Below are 19,842 nucleotides of genomic sequence, written 5' to 3'. Positions count from 1 at the left end.
GGGCCCATTTTCCCTGTGAGGAAGTTGAGGCCCAGAGAAGGGGCGAGGTCCTGGCCGGGCAGCGGTGGCCCGAGGATGAGGGCGATTTCCCGGCTCCCCATCCGGGCGAGACACCGCAGCAGGAGGGCCCTCCGCTTTCCCAGCCACCTGGGGGCTCAGGATGACCAGCCACCGCCCCGTCCCCTGCAGACTGGGCGGGTCTGAGCCTGCTCGCCGCGGCTCCAACCGTGACCAGACACTGACCTTGGGCCGCTTCCACCTGACTGTGGGGCCTGGGGTGCCCTTATAGTACAGCGAGTCATCGGTGGCTGGGAAGTTGGGGTCCTCGAAGAGCACCTTCCTGCGCAGACAGGACCGCTTCAGGGCAGAGTAGTGCTGGTCCTCGTAGGGCTTCACACACGAGAACATGGTGGCGGCTGCCCCAGCAGGGGAGGCCGAGACAAGGCAGCAGACAGCGAGGTGGGGACGTGGGTGGCTCCTGAGGTCCCTGGGATGACAGGAAGGGGAGAAGATCATCACTTACTGAGGAGACTGGAGGACCTGCCGCCCGCCGAGTCAGGGGAGCCTGGGGTGCCCCCCTCCCTGCAGCCCTGTGAGGCGGGCACCCTCATCTGCGTCGCACGGGCCAGGAGCCGAGGCTCAGAGGCAGGGACAGACACAGCTGCCACACGCACGCAGGGACAGGAACCGACTGCCCTGACGCCTCGTCCTGAATGCTCCCATGTCTGATGCTTGGAGGTGATGCCAGCCTGCAGGCCAACAGGCCCAGGGCTCCCCGCAAGGCGCTCAGGGCTCCCGGGCCGCACCCGCCTGCTCCTTCCTTTGTCGCCAGCGCCCCCCCCCCCCCCCGCCCCCAGACCTCCTAGAGCCGAGTCAGACTCCTGGCCCACTCAGCAGCTCCCTGGCTGGTGCCACACGCACGGGACAGCAGGGGCACTGCCTCCAAGCTCCCCTCCTCCGGACCCTCCCCACTTAATCTAGAGGCCTGTTTCTGCCCCGTGGGGAGGGTGCCCCTTCTGGCCATCGTTCACATTCACTCCCCAGGCCCGCCCTCCCGCACTGCCTTCTTCCAGTTGCTTCTGGAATAAACATCTCGTGGCTCCTTAATCCTAGTGACCTAACCTCCCTTGAGGCCCCCCATCCCTCACTCCATGGCCTCCCGATCTCCTACGCCAGACTCTCCCTGAAGCCTTCCCAGACTTCACCAAGACTCACTCCTGAACAGTCTCATCCAGCGCCCCCAAGGAGCGGTGGCACTGGTTGACCCTCTCCCCATCCCTGCCCTCCCTCCCCCACTCCCTCCCGGGCCGGGCCTTGCACGGAGCAGCGTTCTGCTCACCTCCCCTGCCCGATGACTCCCATCTCCCTGTATTATAGATCCTGGACCCCTCTTCTGGGCCCCCAACCTGCCCACCCCGATGAGGGCCCAGGCACCCACAGGCACCAATCCCAAACTGAACTCCTCATCTCCCTCCACACCCCCGTCCCAGGAGACGGGACCATAGGCACCCAATAGACCAGAAGCCCCAGGAGCAGGGTCTGCTTGCTTGGTTCCCTGTGTGCATGTGGCCCCTACACAGAGCCCGACACAGAAGGAGGCTGTTTCCGTCAGCAGCCTCCCTGCAGTCCCCTCGGGCTCAGAGCCGAGTGCTCACCAAACACAAGGGACATGGCCTGGACATGGCCAGGGAAAGCCTTGGGAGGAGGGCGCACACAGCAGCCGGCCTGACACATGAGACGCCCTGACTCGTGCTCAGACAGCCGGGCATCTGACCGACAGCCCCCGTATCTCAGACTCCAACTGGGCCGCTGGCAGAGCTCCACACCCCCTGGGTCTGCTGGTCCTGGGGCCTGCCCAGGGCGGCAACACTGCAACCCCGCCGGGCTACAGGCCCTGGCTTCCCAGCCCCGCTGAGGGAAACGAAGGCAAGGTAGGCTGGCTCCTGGGGTGAACACAAGTTTGACAGCAAGTCTGATGTGGATGCCAGTCCCAGCTGCACCTCTCACCTGCTGTGTGGCCTTGAATAAGTCACTCAGCCTCTCTGAGTCCCCATTTTCCCAGCTCCGCAATGGGCACAACATTGCTTTACTAACTGGAAGATGCCGTGACGATTAACCAAAGGCTGAGAGCACTGCTTAGCAGGCCAGAAGGAGGAGAACAAGAAGAGGAGACAAGCCCCCTCTCACTACCGAGAGAAGCTCCACCCCTCGGGCACCTGCCACGTGCACACCAGGGGGCAAGAGCGTCGTGTGCAGCATTTTGCAAACAGTGCTGGGCAAGTCTTTCATTGCTCCCATTTTTCAGAAAAGAAAACTGAGGCTCAGTGAAGGGAGGAGCCTTGCCCACGTCCCATGGCAGAGTCTGGACTTGAACCCACATCCCTCGGTGCCTCCACCTTGGCCCAGTGACACTGTGGCGCAGAGAAAGGGCTAAGGCCACCCACCACGCCTGAGCCAGCCTCACGGAAAGGGAAAGAAGAGGGATTCGAAAGGGAAGGGAGAAGCAGGAAGGGCAGGAGGTGAGATGGACGGTGAGTGTGGAATCCGGACAGACGGCAGGAAGAGCAGAGGGGACACACGACAGCTGCACCTTCTGCCCCACATCCACACTGGGCCTGCTCCCGCTGCTGTGTGACCTCAGGCCAACCACTTAACCTCTCTGGCAGGAAGGCCCAGAACCCTGCCCCCTCCCACCCAGCCTCCCAGCCTTGGAGGCCTGAGGGAAAGAGAAGAGGGGAGCCTACAGAGCCAGCCCCCGGGGCTTCCGGCACGGGGCCAGCCAGGAGAGTCATTAGCATCACAGTTTCCGGGAGGGCCTGCTCAGGAAGCAATTAAGGCTGCAAGAATTAGATCAAAGAAGCTGAGAGCAGGATCCCAGAAATCAGCTCTAGCAATTCCATGTTCAGAGCCCAGAGGGCCCAGGGAGGGGGAACAAGCTGGTGGAGGTTGCAGAGCCAGGCCAGTGGAGAATGAGGGTTCTGGTGACCCCAGGCCACACCACGGTGAACGCTCCCCGGAGGAGGACAGAAGGGGTGTGGGGGCATAGAGGAAAGCTTGGCTGGGCCCAGGCCAGGAGAACGGGGGCCAGGCCTGGCTGAAGGTCTGCCCCAGCTCGGCCATCGCTCCAGCCGCACCCCTGTCAGCGAGGCTGCCCCTGGCCTGCTGACACCAGGTTCTTCTGGCCCCAGCCTTTGTACACATGGCACCTCATGGTGACTGTCCTCCCACACCTTCCGAGGGCCCCAAGATCACCTCCCACTCCCTCTACTGGGTCAACCACCCCATGGGGGTCACAGAGTCAAGAGCCTCTGAGCTTTGCCCTCTCCCTGTAGCTGCAGGCATCACCACGGAAGGCCGTGAATCAAGCCGGAGTCAGGAGAGCCATCTTCCAAATCCGGGGGCTCTTCTCTCTGGGCCTGAGCTGGGAGCAGGGCGCTTCCCATTTCTGAGCATCTTCACACTGTGTGTGAGCCAGCGTTAAGGGGAAAGTCGGAGCTTCCCGGCTGCCCGCCCTCTTCCCTCCGCCCCTGCCCAGCTCACGCCACCCCTATCATTCATTCTCCACACCAAGTTCCAAATCTAAGAGCCCCAGCAGTTCCCTAAAAGCGGCGTACGCAGGGCCTCCGTACACACTTTTCCTTCTGCACATGCATTCCCTGTCCCCTTTTGCAGCTCAGCCCAAGGGCCTCCCCCCTACCCCCTCCCCTCCGCAATTCTGGAACCCCTGTGACGACACCCATTACATCATTACATCGTACCCCACAGGACTTGTCCATCCCCCCAGCCCAGCCTAGGCCCCTGCAGGGCAGGGCCCGCCCCGGCTCCTCCTCAGGGTCCAACACTGGGGGGTGGACGAAGTAAATCTGTATTCAAAGAGCTGACAGGGCAAAGCAGGAACACCTTCCTGGGTGGGTAAAACAGGCTCCAAGAGTGGCAGGGACCACCAAAGGGGTCAGCACCAGCGCTGGGGGCTCCTGAAGGCAGGGCCTGCCCCTTCCCGCTGGGCCAGGCCTCCAGGCCTCTCGCTCTCCCCCTCCCTCCCCCCCCCACTGGCTGGGTGCCAGCCAGCATCCACACCCCTGCCGTCCTCGTGGGTATCACGGCCGCCCCGGCTCTCTCCGCAGCAGCCAGCCCTTCTCCAGCTCTTAACGGAGTGCTGGCTTTAGTTCCCAATGTCCTCCTACGCTGTGTGATCCTGGACAGGCCCCATCCCCTCTCTGGCCTGCGTGGTCCTTGTCTGGAAGGAAAGCTAACGGGCCAGGGTCTCTGGGAGGATCAAAGGAGACACCACCGCACAGAATGCACTGTGCTCCTGATGGGGGTCACTGCTGGCATCTGGGGTACACCTACCACGTTCCCACACCCCTGCCAGGAGGGCAACGACAATTCAGGGTCCCCGTCCCCAAGGAACCTCATGGTCTAGTGTGGCCAAAAGATACAAGGCAGCATGGAACACATCATTCAGAGATTCCACCAAGAGGGATGCAAGGCCTGGCCCCAGAAGCTGGCCATTCTTTAGCAAAAGACAAAGGCCATTCCAGAAAGACGGAACAGCTTGAGCCAAGTCTCAGTGGCAGGAAAGTGCAAGGTAATCCAGACCGAGCCTGGCCCAGTAGGGCCGGCAGACTAAGCATGGGGCTGCTGACTGGGCGCAGAACAAGGGCCTGAGAGTGCTCACCAGGGAGCTCAGAGCAACCAGCTTTCTGGCAGGTCAGTCGGACTTGAGCTCCAGCCCTGACTGCACCACCTAGCACTGTGCGTCCTCGGGTAAGTCGTGAACCCCTCTGAGCGGCTGTCTGTCAGCCCTACCTGGTTATAGCTTCTCAGGTGACAGGGAAAGAAAGTGGCGTCTGCCCGGGGCCCGCCCTGCAAGACCCTCTGTCCTCACCTTGGAAATGGTGTGGACCCACCTCCAGGAACCTAGTCCGATGTTCCCTGGGCCTGAGGGAGGTGGTGTGGACCACCGGGCTGTGCACGGGGTGGGCTAAGGGCTCATCCTGCAGCAGGTCACACTGAGCCAACAGCAGGAGGGGGCTGACAGCACTAGGCCTTCCCTGGATGCTACAGCCACCACAGCCAAGGAGACACAGGAGGCAGAGTTTTCGTTCCATTCTATAGATGAGAACATTGAGGAAAGTGCCCCAAATCTGCAGCCTATTGGCTGGATCCCAAGCTTCCAGACTCCCTCTCACCCCGGGGCTTCCCAAAGCAGGGCCCGGATTAATGCCCTGAGCACTTGAGGGGGTACTCTGACGTGGCAGGAAAGCCGTCAGGAGGAAAGCTGTTGCCCGTGCAGGGCTCTCTGCAGGACTCTCTCTGAGGGGGAGCTCGGTTCGGTCTAGCGGGCCTTTAATTCCTCATGGCCCTGGCCCACCTGCTTGACACTGGAGGATCAGGCCCCACCAGACACCAGCGCCTGGCGGACAGTCAATGGCCTTTTCTGCTGTTTTTACTTTACTACCAGCAGCCTTGTACTTGTGCAAAGTAGTAATGACTTTCCATTTAGTAGATGCACAGTTTAAGAAACATTAAGGGAAAAGAAAGTTGACTTAAAGAAAACTATGAAGTTCACAGAAGTGTGGGTGGAGCCTGGTGGTACCCGGAGCCCTGGAGGGCAGGGTGCAGCGGAGGAAGGAGGAGGGGTGGGGGGGCACACTATAGGTAACAAGACCCATCATAAAGCTCTAATAATTTAGACAGTGTGGTACTGGCACAGAGGAGACAAACAGACCAATGGAACAGAATAGAACAGAAGAGAAAGTCCAGAAAGAGGCCACAAGTAGGCCACCTGGTTTATGGCAAGGGCGACACCACAGTGCGCTGGGCAAAGGATGGTCTTTTCAATGAATGGTGCTGGGTCGACTGGTTTACCCAGATGGAAAGAGATTCATCTTGACCCCTACCTCCCACTATACACAAAAAACAATTCCACACAGATTGCAAATCTAACCAAGAGGATAAACAATAAAGCTTTTGGAACAAAACATGAGAAAAAGAGCATGTCCAAATAGCCAATAAAGAAGAAAAAACCCTCAAGTCGTCAAAGAAATGCAAATTAAAAGCACCACGCGAGGGGTGCCTAGCTGGCTCAGCTGGCAGAGCATGGGACTCTTAATCTCAGGGTCATGCGTTCAAGCCCCACAGGGGCATGGAGGCTACTTAAAAAAATAATAAAATAAAACCCTGAGAAGATACTGCTACACCCTCACCAGAATGGCTACAGTGAAAACCACACACACACACACACACACACACACACACACACACACACACACACACTCTCCCTCTCTCTCTCAGTCTCTCTCTCTCTCTCTCTCCCCCCTACGTGTACCGCCCTTCGACACTGGTGGTGGAAGTATGCATTGGTAAAACCCCTCTGCACAACCATTTGACCATACGTATTAAAGCTGAACAAAACGCAGGGCGCCTGGGTGGCTCAGTCGTTAAGCGTCTGCCTTTGGCTCAGGTCATGATCCCAGGATCCTGGGATCGAGCCCCGCATCGGGCGCCCTGCTCAGCGGGAAGTCTGCTTCTCCCTCTCTCACTCCCCCTGCTTGTGTTCCCTCTCTTGCTGTGTCTCTCTCTGTCAAATAAATAAATAAAATCTTAAAAAAAAAAAAGCTGAACAAAATGCATCCTTCAGCAATTCTACTCCTAAGTATATACTGAACAGAAACACGTGCGCATAGTCACTTAAAAACATGTACAAGAATGTTTATCACAGTAGTGTTTGTCATACCTGAAAATCAGAAAAAGCCCCAATGTCCATCAACAGAAGACAGGATAAATTCGGTGTCGCGATGGAATAGTAGCCTGCAACGAAAATGAGCGAACCACTGCGCACTCAGCGCCACGGGTGGAGCGCACCTGCATAACCATCAGCAAGCGAAGAACTCTGCCGCCCCACTTACAGCAAACTGAAAAGCCGGCATAACCCATCCGTGCTGAATACAAGGCAGGACAGCGGCTAGCTTCGGGGGCAGTGACGGCCAGGGCCCGCGGCGCCTTCTGGGGACCTGAGAACACGGCTTCTGGATCTGGGTGGAGGCTGCCAGGCTGTGCTCACTGGGCTGGGCGCCTGTGACTTATGCGCTGTTCCTCAGGGCAGTTATGCTTTCAAAAATGTTCAACAAAAAAGCCAGCGCAATGGCCCTGGGAAGAAGGGCTAGCTGAATCTAGTGAGCCCCATCCTGCCAGTTCTGGGCCCCTGTCAAGCCGGACGCTCCGTTTCTGGAGGGTCTTGCCTGGCACCCAGGGTGGACAACTAGGGTGGGGGGCAGGGAGGGAGTCCCGGTCCTGGCCTGGCCTTGGGGCACACAGGCTGTGTGACCTTCTGTGGGCCTCCTCCTCCTTCTTCCAGAACATGGTGGTTTTGACACCAGGAGCGCTCCAACCCAAAAGAGGGTCCCACAAGTTGAGGGTGGTACCCTCCACATCCCAACCGGGCACACACCTCCAGAGTTTCCTCTCTGAGAAGGGGGTGCCAGCCAGGGACCCCAGGAGATGTTCTTGACCGCAGGGGCAGGCATGGTGCTCAGGGCAAGGTGCTGGGCTGACCCAGAGCGGCAGTGGGGGTGGGGAGCCCAACATGGGTCCTGGAACACTGGCCAGGGACCGGTGTTCCTTCTGAGGTGGCAGAGAAGTGAGAAGGGTGCTGAGCAGGTGAGGGACTTGAGACCCCTCTGGCTACTACACGGAGAATGCACTAGCAAAGTATAAGGCTAGAGCAGAAAAACCAGAAGGCAGGCCACAGGACTTGAAATGACAAGACTCACGTGTAAATGGAGAGAAGGCAGGTTCTAGAGCTGCGGGACAGGGAGACAACTCTCCTTGGTGAGCAGCCGGTTGTGGGAGTGAAAGGGAGGTACACAGAAAGGCCGGCTGGGGGTCCCTCCTGTGAGCTACGATTCCCCACATGCCACAGTGGGTGCCCATCGTGCAGTGCGGACCCGGCACAGTGGGCTTCATCCAGTGCCAGCCGAAGAAGCCAGGGATGCCCCACACCCACAGCCCAGCAACCAAACCCCCCCATCCCCCCTCCTTGGCCTCCCACTACACCCCACGCAAAGCAACAGGGCCCCCCCTCCCCTTCGCCACATGGTCAAGGACTAGCCGCACAGCTGCATCTCATAATTCAGGGGACACAGACAATGCCAACGTGCAGATCTGTGCCGACAGCCCCGTTCTGGGCTGGCCCTGAGCTGACAAGGAGAGTCAGAGCCTCCCGGCTGTCTCAGGGGAGGCACAGACAGACATGACACAGACCATGAACGGAGCCAGACGCTCAGCAGTCAGCACTCCCAGGAAGAAGGCATGTTGCAGGTTGATTTACAAGGACAAGAACAGTGGTATCTCTTCAAGATGACACCAGAGCAGGGCTTGAAGGCCAGGCCAGACCCGCAGGGGGAGTGCAGGCAGGGCCCACTCCAGGCAGAGGGATGCAGGAGAGGGCTGCAAGGCCCGGGTATGGAGCGGGCTGGGGGTGGGGGGGACGCCAGGCTGCCGGGCTTGGGCTCTTACTGAGGCCACAGGGCGGCCAAGGAGGGGTGGAGGGGTGAGGCTGAGGGGCGGCTGCTGAGGAAAGGGGCTGAGGCCACGGCCCAGGCGGGGACAGGCCAGATGCCTGGGAGGGCCCTGGAAAGGGAGGGCCCCAGAGTTTGGCGACTGCCTGCTTCTCTGCGTGGTTTTGGCTCTGTCAATGTATGCCAACCCTTTTCTCCCACGGCCCACCCCCATTCTCCTCTTGCCCAACCCCCCAGCTACCATATCACTAGCCAACTCCAGGCCTATCTCTGTGCCACCGTGGGTGGTTTTTGGCCTCCTGCATGTACTGGGTGCTGAGGAAAGCATGGCAGGCTGGGGAGGGAAAGTGCGTGAGGAGGGAGAGCTGGGCCTCCCTCGCGATCCGGTTCACACTCCAGGTCACGCTCTGGGCTCCAGCAGGCAGAGCCAGGCGGCCGGGCCCAGTGAGTCACTCCAGCCAACGCCAGGCAGCCTGGCACCAGGGCCGGGAAATCCTGCCTTTCCTCTCCACTCCCCTCCCCATAACGTTCCTGTGTCCAAAACAGTCTCTACCCAGCTGCAGTGATCTTCTGGAACACATACACCCAAGCACGCCGCCCAATGCTTGCAGCTGTGGAGGGCCTGGCGAGCAGGGCCAGGCACGTTTGGGGCACAGGGCCTCTCTCTGGTCCTGGGGTGCTGATAAACCCCCAGCAGTGCGTGTGAGGGAAAAGCCAGCTTTGGGCTGGCTAGCTGTGTGGTCCTGGCTGAGTCCCAAGGCCTCTGCCCCCCAGCTGTTCCTCACTGGGCCTTGGGTCCCTCCACAGGGTGTCATGAGGAGGCCAGGAATCTCAGCAAGCAGGCATACCTGGGAGAGGAAACTCCAAGAGGGGCATTCTAGCCTGGGCTCTGCTGGGCCGAGGGCGGGGACAGCAAGAAGCTGGGACTGAGGAAGAAGCCACGCTCATGCAGGCAGGGGCTTCCCCGGGCAGGGGATGGGCTCCAGGCAGGGCAAGCAGAGAGCTCACCTGGTATGGGCACTGAAGGTCATGCACCCTGAGAAACCCAGGGCAGCTGGCCGCCCTACCTTGGAGCTCCAGGCCCTGAACTACATGCTGCAGAGAAGGTGCTGGATGGAGGGGCAGATGCAGCTGAGCGCCCCAGGCCAGGGGCTGTTTCCTGTCCTACGGGGGTGGGGGTGTGATACTCGGAGCGCAGCTCACTCCCCACAGGAAAACAGCCTGACAAAATGAGACTCAATCAGGTTACTGAAGCCACCTCGGCTCCACTATGCTGTGTGACCCCAGGCAAGCAAGACCCTGTCCTCTCTGGCCTACAGGTTCTCCCTGTTGAGTGGTCGGGGAAAGGGACACTTCTTGCTTTTTTCAATCTGCTGGATTTGTCACCGGGACAGCCTCTTTTCCTGCTTCCTGAATAGCAAGTCTGCTTCTAGCACCACATGCCTCCAAGATTCAAGCTGGAAACCTGCCGAGCCGATATCCATTTCTTAGACAGGGAAACTGATGTTTGTTTCCTCGCTCAAGCTCCTGCACAAGTTCAGAAATGAGCTACTATTTCATTGCAGATGAGGTCGAGGGACCAGGGAAGAGATGCATTTGGGACCGAGCCAGGGGCCTGTGTCAGCTCAGAGCTCTGCCCTGCCTGACCCTCCATCCCTCTCTCAAGCAATGACAGTGACCACCCGCTCATCAGCCCCTGGGAGTTCCACTCAGTGGGCGTTCCCGCCCCAACCTTCCCCCACACCTGCCCTGTGCCTGGTCAAGGGGCAGCCGGGTCAGGCGGGGCTCTGCCGGGAGGTCAGCCCGGTGGAGGAGAGACACAAGGCCCCCGGTACCGAGTTGAGAGATCTGCTCTAAAAGGGCAGGGGTCCATTCAGACGGCAGAAAAGGCTCGTGGAGGAGAAGGCATCTAAGCAGGATCTCGAGTGGGGGGCCGTGATTTCAAGAGGTGGAAATGGAAGGTTAGGAGGAGCATGGAACACTCTGGGAGGAAGAAACCATTTAGGCAAGGCTGGAGGGCGGGGAGCAGGGGAGAGGAAGGGAAGAGGGGGCTAGCAGAGAAACATTGCCGTAGCCAAGTTCCAACAGTCCGGAAAGCCCGGCTGAGTCCCCGGGAGCGTGCGGCGGTATGAGCCGGGCTCCCGCATGGCTCTCAGCGGGGTGGGATGGCGAGAAGGCCAGGACACAGGCAGCCGCTGAGAGAGACGCAGGACCCGTAGGGCCATGGCCTTGGCTGTGGGGAGCATATGGAGACCCACACTGAGGCAGGGTGTGCAGCACGCAGGCCAGGGGCTCTCTGGCGGGGGTTCTCCTTGGGGCAGTGGGAGGCCCATGCCGCCTTCTAGGACCGGCAGCCGTGTCTCTGGGCAGAAGTAGCTGGCGGCACCCACAGCATCAGTGCACGGCTCTGCCCCGGGTCATGTTCCCACCATGGCAGCCTCAAACGCCCGGGGCCAAGGACGGATCAGAGCCTTCAAACGCCCCATCCGCAACCTCATCCTTAGCTTCAGGTGAGGAGACAGTTACCCCGTGTGCCTCAGAGTTCTCGTCTGTACAACGAAGGTCTTCTGCTCTCCTGGCCCAGCTCCCACACACCTCTGCTCCAGGCAGGGCTTAGCCTCACTGGCCTTACCATACTCATCTGCAAAACGGGGCTCCCACCAGGCCCCAACCCTCATAGGATGATGGTGGGGATCAGGTGACCCTGCACAGCACTGGGTTTGTTGAATGAATGTCTGCAAAGAGCTGTGCACCACTCTGAAAGGCCTAACCTACTGTCAGGTGCAGGACAGGGTCTGGTCACTGGGGCAACCCGTGGGGACAGGCCAGCAATTCCCCTCTTCCAAATAGCCCTGAGCTCTGGCTACCATGGTCTCAGGCTGGGCTCTAAAGCCAAAGGTGCAGCTGCCCCAGACTCTGCCCACAAAAGCTCCTGGGCTGTGGAGGGGGGAGGGGCGACACTGAGGGGGACCGCATGGGGAAAGCCAGTGGCCATGGGCTCCCGGGAGGGGGATCTCTCAGAACGGCCGGCAATAACAGTGCAGTAGGTCCGTGTGGCAGGCTGACTAATGTCCCCACCCCCCAAGATCAATGCCCTAACCGTGGGAACCTGAGACTATTACCTTATAGGGCAAAAGAGACTTGGCAGATGTAAGGGTCTCGAGTTGTGGAGATTATCCTGGATTATCCAGGCGGGCCCTAAATGTGATCACAGGTGTCCTTGTACAAGGGAGGCAGAGGGAGATGTGACCCCAGAAGAGGACCAGGCAAGAGGACAACGCAAGCGAGAGACCGGGGTCATGTGGGGGTCCCAGGAATGCCAGCAGCCACCAGAAACTGGAAGAGACAAGGAGCAGTCTCCCATGGAGCCTTGGGAAGGAACCGGCCTGCCCACACCCTTTTAGTCCCAGGAGACTCAATTCAGACTGCTGACCTCCAAAACTCGAAGAGAATAAACTGGTGTTGTTTCAAGCCATTAAGTTTACGTTCCCTGCTACCGCAGCAAGAGGAAACAAATCCTAAGCCTGGAGAAGGCCGTGGGTAGGCATGTGTGTGGCCTCACACCTCTCTCCTGCTCAAGGCAGTGAGTGCACGAGCAAGCGAGGATGAAGTTATTACGTCCTGAATTGCTTCAACATAAAACAAAGTCACCCCAAACTTCGGTGTCTTAGTTCCCGCTGTGGGTCACAAACCACTGGGGGCCCACCTCACCGTGAATGGCACAAGTCACCCAGTGGCAGGCCGGCTCTCTGCCTTTTGTCCCCCAGGACGCAAGGCCCCGTGGCCAGCCCCTCAGCACAGCCCATGAGGGATGGTGCGCTGAGTACCAATACATGGGCTTCGTCTGCTCTGGCCGCTAGCCCCTTCTCCCACAAGACCACATGCCCCGCTGTGGCAGAAAACCACAGGCCACCGCAGCCTCAGCCACTGGCACCCTCATACCCCAGAGCCCCGCGAAAGCTGGGGCCCCTAGCAGGTAGAATGGGGAGCAGTAACTCAGGCCACGACAGCAAACAAATGCTCACATTCCATTAGCTTCCTGTGTCGGAGCCTGAGGGCTGCCTTCCTACACCCTGGATTAAAACCCCAAAAGGACTTAGCCCATTTTGCCTTTAGTAAGCAGGGAAAAGCAGGGCCTGAGGCCAAGGGAAGTCGGCAGCCTGGCCCAGCCTGGCCTAACTGAATGAAATCCCAGGGTGTCACCATCAACCCAGGGAGGAGAAGCTACAAAACCAGGGAGGCCTTGAAGCCGAGGCAAGAACTGTTTTGAGCAGCAAGGGCGAGGCACGGAGGGGCAGAAGAGCTCCCTGGGGACTTGAGGGCTGGAGCGAAGGGGCCCTAAAGGCACTCAGAACACTTGAGGATATGCGGGCAGGGGGAGGGAGGTGAGAAGACCAGCTGAGGTCCGGCTGACTCCACTTCTGGATGGACAGACTCCCCATCTGTCTGTGCAGGCCCCAAGCCAGCTGCGGAGCTGGGGAGCAGGGAGTTGCAGACCTGCCTTCTGCAGCTGGGGTAGCTCAAGGCCCTCTGCCAAGCTTTTTGTATGACCCTTCAGGGATAGGAGGCTCTGGGAGGCCCAGGGACCTGGTTGGGCAGATAGACAGCAAGACCACCCACTCAGGGCTTCGGAGCCACTCACAGCTCTCCTCACCTGGTGAAGGGGGGCGAGGTGGGGGGCACTTCCACTTCAGTGGGAAAAAACCTTTTTCCTTTTACCCTTCTCCCAAAGTGGGCCCCTCCTTACTGTGGGCTGTATCCCGCAGGGAAGAAGGGACTAAGTGATACCAGCTGTTAATTACCATTGACCTTGAACAACAGCGGGGCTGGGGCAGGCGTTAGGGGTGCAGATACCCCCACAGTCAAAAATCAGGTATAACTTTTGATTTCCCCCAAAACCTTATTACTAATAGCCTACTGTTAACCAGAAGCTTAACCGATAGCATAAACAGTTGATTAACACACTGTTAACCAGAAGCTTAACCGATAGCATAAACAGTTGATTAACATGTATCTTGTTTGTCGTATGTGTTATATACCGCGATCTTACACTAAACGAAGCTACAGAAAAGAGAATGCTATTAAGAAAATCATAAGAGAAAATACACTTACAGTACTGTACTGTAAAAAAACCCTCGCACAAGTAGACCTGTGCAGTTCGAACCCATGTTTTTCAAGAATCAACCGCACTGTTAAATTATAGTAACTATCAAACACCAGTTTGATAGCCATTTTGCGTACTTAGCACAGCACTTTTAGCGACACGATCTACCTTCATCGTCATCATGGTCCCCTGAACCCCTGTCATTAGGCAGCATTTATCCCTGGGCACAGGCAAAGGCAGAGCCAGGCTCAGAGAAGCCTGCACACAAGGCCAGGCCCCGCAGGTAGGAGAGGTGGCGGAAAGAAGCTTCCAGGTGCCCTCTGAGGGCTCCGAGGGGGCCTCCTATTCGGGGACCAGAGCTTCAGGGCTGTCCTGAGAGCCTGCGGGGAAGGCAGAAGCAGCCTGAGGCCTGGAAGCAGTGTCCTGGATGTTACCCCCAAGAGCCCACAGTCCGCCCACAGCCAGCTTCCATCTCACTGACTTCCCCCAATGGTGGCCCCGTCTCAAAAGGGGCTCCCCGACCCACGCTCCCTCTGCACCCTCTGCACCGGGTCCCTGTGCAGCCCCAGCGCATTCACACCACCCCTGCCAGGGGAATCTCTATCAGATCCCCTAGCCCTGGGTGGGGGGCAGGGCAGAGGAGAGGCAGGGGAGGGGGGAGAGGGCCTCTGCCTGCTGTGGCCTCCTCCTTACTGGCCTCCACAGTAACCCAGCCAACACAGAGCCAAAGATGGGTGACACTTGTCAGACGCACACCTGACCATTTACTGCCCCTCCCCACGGGGCTATCATTCTGCTTCCCACCTCCAGGCCTTTTCCCTGGACCTGCAATGCCCTTTCTCTTCTGCTTGATGAAATTTTCAGCCCTTGAGACCCAGCACCACTCTATCTGCAGGGAAATCTCCCCCAGTTCCCAGGCAGGTCCCTGCGCTGGGCTCCAGCACTAGGTACATGCGCTGGGGCTTATCTGTTGACCCATCTGCCTCACCAGTCAGAAGGGAGGCTCATAGGGCAGTGACCCCACCTCATTGTCCCAGCGCCCACCTCTGGCCTGGCCTGAGACCACACGACCGGCTGTGGCAGAAAACCAGCCGCAGCTGGGTCCACCCAACCCTGCCCAGTCTCCTCAGCCAGGCCTCCCCACCCCTACTACCCCAGGAGGAGGGACCAGGCCCAAAGATCCTGAGAGGTCTCAATCCTTGCAAGAGAACACAGTGGCTTCCCCCAGGAGGCCTCACACTCAGGGTTGGCTGAGCCCTACCCTCAAAGCCCCTCCCTTCCAGGAAGTCTTCCCAGATTTTTCCCTCCCTAGGATATTAAGAATACTTGGCCTCAGCACTTCACTCTCCAACGCTGATACAGGAAGAAGATTCTGACTTGAGAACCAAGCTGAGCCAGGTTCAAATTCTGGCTCCGCAGCCCTGAGAGACAAGGTAGCTCCCTTCACCCTCTGCCCCACCCTTCACATCCCAGTGAGGGCTGGGGCTGAATCCCACATGAAATGAAACCTGGAGAGACTTGGCACCTGTTCATGATCTTCTGTTCTACTTCACCTCTGGACCCCAGGCGGGTCTCCCCGCGTCCCCAACTCTGGGGGGTGGAGGCAGGATCAGAGAAGCCCAAGATCCCTTCTCTCCCAGAGCTCCCCGCCTCCCCCGGCCCCCTCTGACGCACCCAAGCCCAGCAGCCCAGAAAACAGGCCCTTATCCAACCTGGCAGGAGGGTCGGGAAGGGAATCCGCCTTGGCCCTGCCCCTTTCCCAAGCTTCCAGGGCCGGGGTTGGGCGGACATCCAGGTGAGGTGGTGGAACTGAACGGATGGAGGACTGGGAAGAGAACAGGAAAGGGGAACTGTGAGGAAGAGAAGAAACAGTCAAGTCCCGGGGGTGAAACCTCAGCGCGTCGGAACTAAGAATCTGGCTCCGGAGCACCCACCCAGGGGGAGCTGGAAGAGGCCCCTGGCCGCGGGGTGGGGATGGAGGTGGGCAGTAGCCCCGGGGGCGGGGGCGGATCGTCGAAACCCCCGGCCCCCGCCCCGGGCCTCAAGGCCCGCGCTCACCTCCTTCCTCCCCCGCCTGCGGGCAGCGCACCCGCACACCGATTCGTGCTCACCGGGCACGCACCGGCCGGCGCTGCACCGGCACGCACACCTCCGAAACACACACGAACACGCGCGCTCGCACACGCCTCCCTCTGCGCAGCGCCTCCTACCTGCCGCGCCGCCGCGGCTCGGGCCGGACTCGGACTCAGGGCACGGCGCGGGCACGGGAACCCGGGCAGCACCGGCCTCCGGATCGGGCCGGGGATCCCTCTGGGGCTTGCCTGGGGCGGGGGCGCGAGCTCGGACTCCCGGGCAGCGGCCCGCCCCGCCCCGCGGCCTCCGCCCATTTGGGGACAGAGGCGTGGTCTCCTGCGGGGCGGGCGGGCCAGGACTGCTGCGCAGGCGAACTGGCGCCGTGCCGCGGGGCGAAGCGACTGGGAGGTGGCCGCCGAGCTCCCGCTCGGGGGTAGGAGGGGGACTCGGGGGCCAGCGCGGCTCGGCCCGACCCCTCTCGGCTCGATCCGGCCCCCGGTCTCCCTCCCTCCGTCCCAATCTCGCACTGTCAGCCGTGGAGTATCTCCGGGAGCCCCCCAGGGCCGAGCCCCCGTCTGCCCAAGGGTTGTGTGCCAGCGCCGCGGAAGGCTTGCAGGCCGGCCGAGCTTTGGGCATGCATCTTGCAGGGTCCAGAACAGGGGGCTGGGAAAAGAGGAACCTGTAGGGGCGAGTGCCCATCTCTTCCCCATGTCCGAGGTTGGGGATGAGGAGGAGGGGGAACCTAGAGCCCCCGCGCGGCACACGCAGGAAGGCCCCGGTCAGATGCGGAGATCTGGCCCCAGGCCCATAGTGAGCGTTTCCGCGCGCTCTGATAGGCCCGCCACAGCAGTGGCGTGTTTCTGCAGTGAGGTTGAGAAGGTGTGTGCAATGACCAACCGCGGCACACAGTAGGGGCGCAGGGCTCTGGATAGACCTGCCTCTCTGATCTGTGCCAGCCCACTTTGCAGATGGAGAAACTCCGGCCCGCTCACCGGGCTTCTCAGTCTCAGTTAATGATCTCATTAACCTCTCAGGCACTCAGACCGCCGGGCCACCACCTCACAGTCTCTGTCCCAGACCTCCCAGATGTTTCTCCGCTGGGTGCAGCTCCAGCCCCGCCTCCTCCTCCCCACCCGCCCAGTCCCTATCCAGCCAAGGGAGACTTTCAAAGATGCAGCCATGACCGGCCACCCACAGAACATTGTTCCAAAACTGCCCCTGTGCCTGACTCCCCCACTCACACCCCATTGCCCGGCCTGTGCCCTGGCTGCAGCCTCCCCAGACCCCAGGCTCCTCTCGAGGCCGCCGCCTCCCCCACCCCCAGACCTTGTTCACGCCGTTCTGCGGCTGTCTGGAAGGCTCTTCCTGCCCTCTCCAGGAGGCAAGCGCTGATAATCAGGCCTCTAGCGCCAGGGCCTCCATCCCCGAGTCCCACCCCCACCTCTCCACTCCGAGGCCCCACCCGCTTCTTCAGCGTTCCCACCCTGTTGTTTGTGTTTCCTCCCGGGCCCTGAACTCTCGCTGCCTCTCTTAATTAAGAGTCAGTGGTGGAGTCTCGGCCTCCGTCCCTGTGCGGTTGAGGCTCATTCTGGGGAAGACGGTAATACTGGGGGAAGCCAGGCGGGTCTGGCTCCAGGGCTTCCTCTGCCCGTTACCGGCTGTGTGATCCAGGCAAGTCCTCTAGCCCCTTTCCTGCCTGGAAACTGGGCTTCTAGCGGAAATGTGTGATGATCACGTCCAGGCAAATCGTGGGGCCCGCTACGGCCCCATCATGCAGGGTGTTGGATCATGTCTGAGAAGACATTTGCCTCAGCCTGTAAAAACAGTGGATGTTGGGTCTCCCTTTTGTTTTCAGAGTGTTGGAACCACAAGAAGAGTGTCATGTGGTGATCCGAAGCATGAACTCAGGACTCACTGCCTGGGCTCCTATCAGCAGTGTGACCCGGGACAAGTCACCTAACCTCTCTGCTTCCTACAAAATCAGTCTAGGAGCCTTCACATTATGGGGTTGTGGGAATTAAACGGGCCATCCCCGTGAAGCCCCTAGAGGGACCCCTGGCTCAGAGTAAGTGCTCGGCACAGTTCAGCTGATGCTATGTTCATCCAGTCCAACCCCCTCATTTTGTGAAGACATTGGGTCTTCACAAAAGGAGACATGTACACATGGTTAGTTAGAAGCCCAAGCATTCCAGAAGGTCAGAACTGGGAGGGCCCACTCTGAGCCCATCCCTGGCAGTACCCACCTTCTCTGACAGATGAGGAGAGAGGCCTAGAGAGAGACAGTGACCTGTCCGGGGCACCCATCCCGGTTGGGGGTGCGGGGAGGCACCAGCCCTGCTCTTGTTGGGGGCGGGGGGTGGGGAGTTGTGCACAGTCTGCAGACAAGCCAGGAAGAACCTGGTCTCCCAGCAAGCTTGAGGAAAGGGTGAGGCTCTAATGATGCTCTGTGGCACTCGGTTTTCATAAACTGAGTCATCGGCCGGTGGCGTCACAGGGCCTGCTGTGTAAGTGCTTTCCCGTTCGGTTCTCGAAGCCGGCCTCTGCAGGAGCCCTCATTAGGCCCATTTCGCAGATGATAGAAATGAGCCTCAGGGAGATACCCCAGTCACACAGTTAGAAAATGGTAGAACTGGGATCCACACCTATCCACTCTTGTGCCCTTTTCCTCCCCCTTCCTCCTCCTCTGCCCCAGGGAAAAGCCACCTCTGTAGACCCCTTGACTGGCTAGCCAATCTCTGCTTGCATCCCCCTGTACCTGGGAGCACATTCCCTCGCAGGGCAGCTCTTTCAACTCCTCTTGGAAGAGTCTTTTGTCCCCCAAAACTAACCCACCGCCCTTTCCATAGTTCTGCAGGTCTCCATACCCCCCCACCTCACCAGAGCCTGGGCACAGAATCTTCTCTGCTCCAGGCCAGAACACCCTTATCTTGACTGCTTCTGTGAGTAACAAGGGTTCCCAGGTGAAACTCTTACAATAATAATAATTTCTTTCAAAAATCTCAGCAGATCGAATTGGCTAGCTATTGTTTGAGAAGCCTAAAGGAAGCCCCTCGGCATGGGGAGCGGCTGGTGTCTTGGGGGAAAGATTCAAATAACCATGTCTAACAGTTCCCCTACTCCCATCTAGGCAAGAGGCTGTAGGGAGGATTGTAGCCAAGGATTGTAGGGAGAGAGGTGAGTCAGACACTCAGAGCTTTCAGGTTGGGGTGGTTGCTAATGGTATTCCCCTGAGAGTGCAGGAAATGGGAAGGTCGCAACGGACTTCCAGCAGCCACATGGAGACTGGTAATACAGAGGACAAGATTACCTTTCAGCTGCTCTTAATCCCATGACTCTCTGAAACATTGCCTATATTTTGTTAGTATCCTGGATTTTATTAAGAACCATCCAGAACCAAGTGGGATTCATTCCAGGAATGCAAGATCGGTTTAACATTAGAGAATCCATTAATAGCATTAGCTTACTAGGGCTGCCATCACAAAGTACCCCAAACTGGGCAGCTTAAGCAACAGAAATGCATTGTCTGACAGTTGTGGAGCCTAGAAATCCTAGATCAAGTGTCATTAGGGCTGGGTCCTCCTGAGGGCTGTGAGGGAGAATCTGTTCTGTGCTCTCCTCCCCGCTTCTGGTGGTTGGCTGGCAATCTTTGGCATTTCTTTTTCAAGACTTTATTTATTTATTTATTTATTTATTTATTTATTTATTTGAGAGAGAGAGAAACAGCATGAGAGGGGAGAGGGCCAGAGGGAGGAGCAGGCTCCCTGCTGAGCCGGGAGCCCGATGCGGGACTCGATCCTAGGATTCCGGGATCATGACCTGAGCTGAAGGCAGTCACTTAACCAACTGAGCCACACAGGCACCCAATCTTTGGCATTTTTTTGGCTTGTAGACACAACACCCTGATCTATATTTTCATGTTCACAAGTGTTCTCTCTTCGTGTGTATCCATCTCTGTGTCCCAAACTCCCCTTTTGATACAGACACCAGTCATATTGGATTAGGGTCCACCCTAATGACCTCATTTCTTGATCACCTCCTTAAAGACCCTATTTCCAAGTAAGGTTACATTCTGAGGTACTGGGGGTTAGACGGCATCATCTTTTAGGGGACACAAGTGAACCGATAATAAGCATGTGCCATATT

The 19,842-nt window shown here is 58.8% G+C and overlaps 1 protein-coding gene across 5 annotated transcripts in view; it reads right to left on the bottom strand.

Annotated features, from left to right (window-relative positions):
- CAPN5 (calpain 5) overlaps positions 1 to 17,083 on the bottom strand; it is a 51,222-nt gene extending 34,139 nt beyond the window's left edge. For 2 of the 5 annotated variants that reach the window (XM_028116045.2, XM_028116050.2), the window contains exons 1-2: positions 15,837 to 15,951; positions 244 to 487 (exon numbers count right to left, since the gene is read on the bottom strand). In XM_028116045.2, coding sequence (XP_027971846.1) covers positions 244 to 408 — 165 coding nt within the window. In that variant the 5' untranslated portion in view covers positions 409 to 487; positions 15,837 to 15,951. Of the gene's footprint in view, positions 1 to 243; positions 488 to 6,739; positions 6,784 to 15,338; positions 15,452 to 15,836; positions 15,952 to 17,025 lie in introns of those variants that run through there. The other 3 variants (XM_028116046.2, XM_028116047.2, XM_028116048.2) reach the window with 3 other exon arrangements.
- Between the last annotated feature and the right edge of the window lie 2,759 nt (positions 17,084 to 19,842).

The sequence above is a fragment of the Eumetopias jubatus genome, unplaced genomic scaffold (genome assembly GCF_037043125.1).
Source record: "Eumetopias jubatus isolate StellerSeaLion01/CBP00866 unplaced genomic scaffold, mEumJub1_p1.0 scaffold_13, whole genome shotgun sequence".
Lineage (NCBI taxonomy): Eukaryota > Metazoa > Chordata > Mammalia > Carnivora > Otariidae > Eumetopias > Eumetopias jubatus.
This window is presented reverse-complemented; position numbering and strand designations above follow the sequence as displayed.